Source organism: Gopherus evgoodei, chromosome 3 (assembly GCF_007399415.2).
Source record: "Gopherus evgoodei ecotype Sinaloan lineage chromosome 3, rGopEvg1_v1.p, whole genome shotgun sequence".
In the NCBI taxonomy this organism is placed as follows: Eukaryota; Metazoa; Chordata; order Testudines; family Testudinidae; genus Gopherus; species Gopherus evgoodei.
In genome coordinates this window covers 150,305,411-150,315,493 of record NC_044324.1, presented here as the reverse complement: position 1 = coordinate 150,315,493, position 10,083 = coordinate 150,305,411, and the positions used below count along the sequence as shown (strand labels likewise).

Below are 10,083 nucleotides of genomic sequence, written 5' to 3'. Positions count from 1 at the left end.
ATTTTAGTTATGTCAAATTCATATAATAAGCATATTTCTATGAAGAATATGGGGCATGATGTGACAACAGGAGCTACTGATACATAAATTAACACAATATTGCTGGAGCACTGGAAATAAAGAAGTTGGACACAGAGTCTGTGCTTGTCTGCTTACCAGTAACCATTTGTTTGACTACATATGATTTGCAGTGATATCAAGGTTTATTTTTGATAACAGCAGTGGCAGTTTTTAGAGTTTGACACCTTGGAAGGAAATGGAGGGGACAAAGGACTGGACCAAATTTGCTGCCGGAACCTGGCTATTTTTTGCACTTCTTCTCTTGGATAAACGTGATGGCTGTAAGACAAAGCAGAGCATTTAGCTGCACATGTTAACCCTTGCTAGTGTATGTGCTGAGTGAGCTCTGTACAGCTCTACACTCTACTGGAAATATTTCTTATTGAGAAAATATTAATCAGACATGGTAGAAAAACTAAATTTTAAAATGACTTTTTGGAAGTTCTCCACTCTGACTTAGGAGGAAACAAAATAAGAGTTAGATTTCCTTTTGAATATTTGTTCCACTGTTTTTTCTAGGACATATCATGATGTTTATTTCAATACCTGTTCAACTTAATTTTCTGTGCTATTTGCATATTATAAACTACATTCTGTGACATCTCCTGGGTGTCACCAACAAGTTCAGCCCAAATTTTAACACATGCATCTTTAATCACAGCCATGATAATAGTCCTGGATCCTGCTCCCGTTTAACTTAAAGAAAGTATTGCCATTGACTTGAACGTCATTAGAACTGGTCCCAAAAGCTTGCTGATAAATAAATACATTATGTGCCAATTCTCACATGCAGAACTTCCAATGATTTCAACAGGAGTTCCAGGTGCTGAGTGTGGACCCCCGATTACCTCATTCAAAGTGGAAACCTAGAAAGGGCCACGAGCTCATGGGGATTAAACGCCTGCAATTTCAGAAGTTGTCTGCTCTAGGAAGAGGGGGCTTTAGGAGTCAGAGTGGGAAAGGCCAAGTCCTGCCAATCATAGGGTATGTCTGAGCTGGTGGTGTAATTGCCAGTTCGGGTAGACATGCCAGTGCTACCTCTGATTGAACGAACATGTTAAAAATAGAAGTGTAGCTACAGCGGCACAAGCAGCAGGATAGGCTAGTCACCCAAGTACAATCCCATCTGAAACACTAGATATGTACTCAGGGTATCTAACCCCTCCAATTGCTCTCCCTGCTGTGTCTACACTTTCATTTTTAGTATGTTAGCTCATGGAGGAGGGGGAAGAAGTTGTTGTTCCAGGTATGGATCATTTCTGAGAAAAAAAGTAGTTTTTAGATAAACTGTTTAGTGATGTTAATGTTTACTTCTCTCCAAATATAAAGATATAAGAGAGATTGGGTGATCCCATGATTTCTGCCACTTTGAGTAGCATTTCAAACAGCAAATGAAAACTTGCCCTTCTTGATCAGTTTGGGTTCCAGTGCAGATCTGAAACCATAAGGATGGATTTGGATCCATGTGTTTGAATATGAACCACTTGAGAGTGCAGATTTTAGGGTTCTGGTTTGGGCTTCTCTCTAAACAGAAGGAGAAATACCTGTTGTCCAGCAGGTATACATGGTATCCCCAGCAACAACTGATTGGCTTTATTGGGTTTGATTTGCAGTATGTATGGTAAATTATTTATCTTTAACTCTTAAAGCTTTTCTCTCTTCTACTCCCACCCATTCATTTTTTGCTTTGTTAGGTAATCTGATTGTTTCATATGGAGCTGATATATCAGAAAGGGTGCAGCCTGACATGGCATTATGGAACACAACTGGAGATGATGGGATGTTACATTAAATATTTCTGGGATAAATGTGCCTAACACAAATCCCCAGATCTAAATGCCCTTACACTTTGGACAAGCTTGTATCAGTCATGGTCAGACCTATTTCTAATTTCAGGTAGCAAAAAATTGATCTCTGTGTATTCACATCAATTGAATGGAAGGAGGAAAGAAATTTATGTAACAATAAGGATGGGCAAACATTCTGGGGCTAAAGTGAAGAAATTGCTAATCTACTTACCTCATAAAGTGTATGATGTTTAATCCTTTTGAAGATAGTGTCAACTGAGTCTTGCTTCTCTTTTGACCCCAACTGGTGAAGAGGTTTGTGACTTGTTATACTGAGAACCTTTGAAAAGTAATTTAGAGCAGTGATGTTACAGAATAGCCTCCTATGAGCACACCAGTTTGTATTGATAACTAACAGCCACTAAAGTGTTTCTGAGACTCTTAGCTCACTGAACCAATAACATCTGATTCTGATCTCACACTGTCATAAAAATCCAATGGATATCTCTTGACTTCAGCTCAATTTCTCCCAATTCATTGAAAAGGAGTTCAGAATCAGTCCCCCCTGGTATTATTTTTTCTTTCTCTGAGAAAGCAGGGTGCAAATTTCCAAAGCACATTAGCTGGATGTGGAAAATCATCATGTGTGCCAGGTCAGCTGAATGCTCTTCACCAGCTCTCTGAATGCCCTCCCATCAGTTGGGGGCAGATGTACAGCTATGTGACTGATTAGTATTTGGACCTGTATCGCTAATGCAGTTGTTTATATAAATTAGTAAGCCAATTAAACTGGAATGAAAAGTCCCATGCAGGCTTAGCATTTGTATGCTCAGTGGGACATGGTATTAGCATATATTGCCCAATGCCTTGTGCAAATAGAAACAATGATCTTTGGGCTTGTTGAAAGAAAAGAGATTAAGCATAAATTTAAGGTCATGAGCTTTGATAAGAGAAGTACAAGGCTGAAAGACTCACCTTGCAGAATGGTCTTTTGATCAGTCTTCACAGGAGGCGCCCTGTTATCATGCTAACTACCGTTGAATGGAGATGGATAGGGAGTAATTCAAGCGAAGTCAAAAGAAATTAAATTGAGAAGCAGACAGTTTATAAGAGTAAGGCAGGGGGTTTGTGATTTTAAAAGTTTTCTATTTTTAACAATTTTTGCTATATCAATGACAATGCTTGAGGTATAAAAGCAGATTAACTTGAACTTACCCTGTATATAGGTATAGACCCAAACACAACACCAGCCTCTTTGTTTCCTGACTTGAAACTTTCCAAAGGTTGTCTATTAACCTTAAAAATAGAAAACAGAGTCAACATATTTCCAGTTACAGGCAACAGTAAGATAGTAGAGATAGCATCTATTGGAGTTTCCATAAATCTGCATAGATAACATTCACTCCATATTATTAAAGAAAAAAAAATCACATCTACAAGTTGGTTTTGTGTCCAGTTTTGTTTCTTTTCCATATATAAAAATGGCCTGGGAGGTTTTTGTCCAAAAATTGGGGGATGGGGTTCTGCTTGTTTTATAGCGAATGGAGAGTTGACCTAACTGGGTCGAGAGCTGAGCTGAGCCAATGAGGGGGGGGGGCCCAGGGGTGAGGGAGAGAGAACTTTTAGGCAGATCTACATGATTGGGGACTCCTTAGTGAGAAGAATAGACAGGCCTGTAACTAGAGCTGATCCAGAGAACAGAAGGGTGTGCTGTCTGCCCGGTGCTAAGATATGGGATGTGAATCTGAGGCTGAAGAGGATCCTAATGGGAGCGGGAAAGAATCCGCTGATTGTCCTTCATGTAGGAATGAATGATATGGCTAGATTCTTGCTGGAACGTGTCAAGGGAGACTTTGGCAGGCTGGGGAAAACACTTAAGGAAATCGAGGCTCAGGTGATCTTCAGTGGGATTCTGCCTGTTCCTAGAGAAGGACAACAAAAAGGTGTAACAAGATTATGGTGATCAACAGATGGCTCAGTTAGTGGTGCTATAAGGAGGGCTTTGGGATGTATGGCCACTAGGAGGCATTCATGGACAGAGGACTGTTCTCTCAGGATGGACTTCACCTGAGTAGGAAGGAAAATAGACGTCTAGGATGGAGGGTGGCACAACTGATCAAGAGAGCTTTAAACTAGGAATTGAGGGGAGATGGTTGGGAGATGTCCAGGTGATCTCCATGCCAGATTTTAACATTGAGAGGGAAGAAAACAAAGTAAGAAAGGATACAGCCGTGGGTAGGAGAATGGACATACGGAGGAAGGGTACTGTAGATACAATTCTAATAGGTGATACTGGCAGTAGAAAGTCTATGCCTAATTGGGTAAAGAATGTGAGTGAGACCAAACAGCAAGAATTAAGATGTTTGTACACCAATGCGAGGAGCCTAGGTTACAAAATGGAGGAACTAGAGTTACTGGTGCAGGAAGTGAAACTGGATATTATAGGGATAACAGAAACAGAGTGGAATAGTAGTCATGACTGGAGTACAGGTATTGAAGGCTATGTGCTGTTTAGGAAAGACAGAAATAAAGGCAGAGGTGGTGGAATAACATTGTGTATCGATGAGGTTAACGGTAAAGAAGTAAGAAGAGATGGAATGGATAAGACAGAGTCTGTCTGGACAAAAATCACATTGGGGAAGAAAGCTACTAGAGTCTCCCCTGAGATAGTGGTTGGGGAGTGCTAAAGACCGCCGGGATCTGATTTGGATATGGATAGAGACCTTTTTAATGAAGTAAATACTAATGGGAATTGTGTGATCATGGGAGACTTTAACTTCCCAAATAGAGACTGGAGGACAAGTGCTAGTAATAGTAATAGGTGTCAGATTTTCCTAGATGCAATAGCTGATGGATTCCTTCACCAAGTAGTTGCTGAACCAACAAGAGGGGATGCCATTTTATATTTGGTTTTGGTGAGCAGTGAGGACCTCATAGAAGAAATGGTTGTAGGGGACAACCTGGGTTTGAGCGATCATGAGCTAATTCAGTTTAAACTAAATGGAGGGATAAACAAAAATAGCTCTGTGACTAGGGTTTTTGATTTCAAAAGGACTAACTTAAAAAAATTAAGGAAATTTGTTAGTAGATTGGACTAAAGAACTCGGGGATCTAAAGGTGGAGGAGGCCTGGCATTACTTCAAGTCAAAGTTGCAGATACTATCAGAAGCCTGCATCCCAAGAAAGGGGAAAAAATTCATAGGCAGGAGTTGTAGACAAAGCATCTCAGAGAGGTGATTAAAAAAAAGCAGAAAGCCTACAAGGAATAGAAGATGGGAGTGATCAGCAAGGAAAGCTACCTTACTGAGGTCAGACTATGTAGGGATAAAGTGAGAAAGGCCAAAAGCCATGTAGAGTTGGACTTTGCAAAGGGAATTAATACCAATAGTAAAAAGTTCTATACCATGTAAATAAGAAGAAAACCAAGAAAGAAGAAGTGGGACCACTAAACACTGAGGATGGAATGCAGGTTAAGGATAATCTAGGCATGGCCCAATATCTAAACAAATACTTTGCCTCAGTCTTTAATGAGGAGCTTAGGGATAATGATAGGATGACAAATAGGAATGAGGATATGGAGGTAGCTATTACCACATCCAAGGTAGAAGCCAAACTTGAACAGCTTAATGGGACTAAATTGGGGGGCCCATATAATCTTCATCCAAGAATATTAAAGGAACTGGCACATGAAATTGCAAGCCCATTAGCAAGAATTTTTAATGAATCTGTAAACTCAGGGGTTGTACCATATGACTGGAGAATTGCTAACATAGTTCCTATCTTTAAGAAAGGGGGAAAAAAGGTGATCCGGGCAATTACAGGCCTGCTAGTTTGACATCTGTAGTATGCAAGGTCTTGGCAAAATTTCTGAAAGCAAAAGTAGTTAAGAACATTGAGGTCAATGGTAATTGGGCCAAAATACAACATGGTTTTACAAAAGGTAGATCGTGCCAAATCAACCTAATCTCCTTCTTTGAGAAGGTAACACATTTTTTAGACAAAGGAAATGCAGTGTACCTCGATTTCAGTAAGGCATTTGATATGGTTCCACATGGGGAATTATTAGCTAAATTTGAAAAGATGGGGATCAATATGAAAATTGAAAAGGTGGATAGGGAACTGGTTAAAGGGGAGACTACAACGGGTTGTATTGAAAGGTGAACTGTCAGGAGTTTATTAGTGGAGTTCCTCAGGGACTGGTTTGGGGACCAATCTTATTTAATCTTTTTATTACTGACCTTGGCCCAAAAAGTGGGAATGTGCTAATAAAGTTTGCGGATGATACAAAGCTGGGAGGTATTGCCAATACAGAGAAGAACCGGGATATCATACAAGAAGATCTGGATGACCTTGTAAACTGGAGTAATAGTAATAGGATGAAATTTAATAGTGAAAAGTGTAAGGTCATGCATTTAGAGATTAATAACATGAATTATTGTTATAAACTGGGGATGCATCAGTTGGAAGTAACAGAAGAGGAGAAGAACCTTGGAGTACTGATTGATCACAGGGTGACTATGAGCCACCTATGTGATATGGCCATGAAAAAAGTTATTGTGGTCTTGGGATGCATCAGGCGAGGTATTTCCAGTAGAGATAAGGAGGTGTTAGTACTGTTATATAAGGCACTGGTGAGACCTCATCTGGAATACTGTGTGCAGTTCTGGTCTCCCATGTTTAAGAAGGATGAATTCCAAACTGGAACAGGTACAGAGAAGGGCTACTGGGATGATCCGAGGAATGGAAAACCTGTCTTATGAAAGGAGACTCAAAGAGCTTGGCTTGTTTAGCCTAACCGAAAGAAGACTTAGGGGAGCTATGATTTCTCTCTATAAATATATCGGGAATAAATACCAGGGAAGGAGAGGAATTATTTAAGCTCAGTACCAATGTGGACACAAGAACAAATGGATATAAACTGGCCATCAGGAAATTTAGACTTGAAATTAGATGAAGGTTTCTAACCATCAGAGGAGTGAAGTTCTGGAACAGCCTTCCAAGGGAAGTAGTGGAGGCAAAAGACATATCTGGCTTCAAGACTAAGCTTGATAAGTTTATGGGAGGGGATGGTATAATAGGATAGCCCAATTTTGGCAATTAATTGGTCTTTGACCATTAGTAGTAAATATGCCCAATGGCCTGTGATAGGATGTTAGATGGGGTGGGATCTGAGTTACTACAGAGAATTTGTTCCTGGGTGTCTGGCTGGTGAGTCTTGCCCACATGCTCAGGGGTTAGCAGATTGCCATATTTGGGGTCAGGAAGGAATTTTCCTCCAGGGCAGGTTGGCAGAGGCCCTGGCGGTTTTTCCGCTTCCTTTGCAGCGTAGGGCATGGGTCATTTGCTGGAAGATTCTCTGCAGCTTGAAGTCTTTAAACCATGATTTGAGGACTTCAATGGCTCAGACAGGTTTGATATAGGAGTGGGTGGGTGAGATTCTGTGGCCTGCATTGTGCAGGAGGTCAGACTAGATGATCATACTGGTCCCTTCTGACCTTAAAGTCTATGATTCTGTGATTCTGTACTTAACTCCAATGCCTCATGAACACCTGGAACTTGAGAAAAACAGACATGCCATTCCGGATATTGCAAAAGTTTTTTTTAAAACTGATTTTTCAAAACCCTTCAGGCATTCTTTATACAAACATAAATATTCTAAAGAGGGTATAATCTCAATGTAAAAAAATATTTTAAAGTCAGTTTTAAGAGTATGTGTTGCTTGGGGGATGTTGCTAAAGGAGGGCTGAGTTCTAACCCCAGTCACCATGGGAACTCCCTGGGGACTCCACTCCCAACTGACAGTTCCATTTCAGAGGAGTCAGGTGGGAACTCTCTCTTTGAGCATACAACACTTCACTCTTCAGCTGCCTAGCAGAAAAAAAAATAGATGGAACAAAATGACATTTATGCTGTATGTTGATGGAAAGGCCAAATTTGTGCAAATGTTGGATGTACTTTGATAATTCATCCATGCAAAAATATGACTGCAAAACCTACCTAGGTTATTAGAGTCCATGTATTTGACAGTGGAGGTCAATAGCCTTACATGATATAGTACTGATTTCCCACTAGGAACACAATTTATGATCATGCAATAGGGAAAAATATATCTAAAAATGAAATAACTGTCAGGTTTCATAAAATGCTGAAATATGAGTTTTCTGCAAAATCAAATTGCATTTTAAAGGACGTCCCTAATTAAATTTTATAGTAACCCTTTTTTATAGCATCCTCTGGTAGATAATGTAAGTGCACATGCAATTGTTATAGTTTAAGAGAATTCACATCCTCAGAATTAAAAAAAACCTCTCATTAATTTCTTCCCATATATCTCAGGTTTGACTTCTAGACTTCTTAGCTTCAGCACTTATAGCATCACAGAATTAATGTTAATTCATTAAGGTGCATACATGTGATCTGAAAGTGCCTTTGCAGACCTCTAGGAACTCACACACACCTTGAAGAATATGCAAATATGGTGAGATGTATTTACATGGTCCCCTATAGAATAAGCAAGATCATGTCAACACTTTCAGAGGTATCCATGAATTAAAAAAAGTAACTGAAGACAAGAGCAGTCTCCTCTTACATGATGATATGGCCTCTCAGCCCAATCATCTTTTTCAATATTACCAAGTTAAGTAGTACAAGTCACAAGCTAAAATGCAAATCAGAAGTCAGCAGAGCACACACCTGTTGAGTTGTCCCACATTCTATTCAGCCATTGAGTTCACTTCAGTAATACAGTATATTTTAATGTTATATGCCCTCAGTATTATCCAGTATATTCTTTTCACTTTGCTCTCCCCCTCTACTGCACCTAAAGCTGCTGTACAATAGATTTAGGTTCTAATCACCAATAGTTCCTCGCTTTGTAGGGAGCATTGAACTGTCCCACAAAAGCCACATCTGTTCCCTTTGATGTAATAGCAGGCAATAGAGAAAAATGGTATCTGGAGTCCATGACCAACTTAGCTTAAGGGGAAGAATATTTGGCAGCCTTTGGGGTTAAATGGCAGAATACCTCAACCACATGGTTGTCATACCCTGAAGTAAGCCACACACTCATGTTATGAGGCCAGGAGGAGTAAGACCCAACCATGCCACTTTTAGAATCTCAGTGAACAAGGATCAGGAGAAAGGAGATGCTGGCTGTCAATGTAGGGGGACATGCATCAAAGAGGAGCATATCATCTTCACCCCATCCTTATTACACAAGGGGCAGGAAGAGTGGAGTAGCTGACCATGAACAATAGTGCTGTCTTGTCCCAGACAATCTGCCTTGGGGGCATGAGACTCTCACATTCTGCTGCCGTAGTTGCCAGAAAGATTTTTGGTCTGCCAGAGGCAGCTCTGGTAGATAATTATATCAGTTCTGTTGACCACATTAAGATAATGGCTGACTGTACAGATGGGGACACAATATCAGGAATTTCAGGAGGATATCAGGAAGTCCACACTCCAGCTTGCTTCTCTCAGCCATTCTGTCACTGGAGGACAGGAATGCCACTTCATGGAGGAGTAGAGGGGAGCTCACATAGAAAAAGGCCACTTGTTCTCACTGGACAGGCTCTTTTTGGTTTTTGGTTTTTGCCTTTCCAATACACCTTGCAGGGAGAGGAGAAAATCTGACCCAAAGGTGCCATGTACCAAGCCAGATAGAGGAGCAAGTATATTGCACTCCCACTCAGCTAGAGTTGTGCAAAATGTTCACAGTGAAATTTAAACTGACACAAACTCTCCAGATTTTAGAGTTAATTAAAACCTTGAAACAAAGACCAGACATACAAAGAGATTTGCCAGCACTCTCATCTACCTTTCAAGCAAATCTGTGATATTTAGGGTTGAACTTCTTCTTAGCATACGCGCAACGTGCCTCATGTGACACGTGACCAAGATTTATCACCAAATTTGGGCCACTGGTTGGATCATTAGTGTCCCCGGGTACTGATGGGAAGTGCGATGTGAACATGGATCCACGTGCCCCAGGGTTTGCACTCAGTTGAACTTCCTTAGTTTGTATCAAAGCCCTACAAAACTTCAAATTTCACAGGGTTTGCACTGGAACCATGTTTTATATGGTTTTGATACAAACTAGGAAAGTTCAACCTAGTATCTCTCAGATTGGATCACTTGGAAATGTGAAACTGTGTGAATTGAAACCCAACAGTTTGCACAAACCCCTTTGATTATTTCTATTCTTTTCTACAGAACAGGCCTCTGATATTTGTTTTGG

The 10,083-nt window shown here is 40.3% G+C and overlaps 1 protein-coding gene across 1 annotated transcript in view; it reads right to left on the bottom strand.

Moving 5' to 3' along the window:
- Positions 1–231: 231 nt before the first annotated feature.
- WDR64 (WD repeat domain 64) overlaps positions 232–10,083 on the bottom strand; it is a 140,495-nt gene continuing 130,643 nt past the window's right edge. The window contains exons 27-29 of the mRNA XM_030558349.1: positions 3,063–3,143; positions 2,080–2,187; positions 232–339 (exon numbers count right to left, since the gene is read on the bottom strand). Coding sequence (XP_030414209.1) covers positions 232–339; positions 2,080–2,187; positions 3,063–3,143 — 297 coding nt within the window. The remainder of the gene's footprint in view (positions 340–2,079; positions 2,188–3,062; positions 3,144–10,083) is intronic.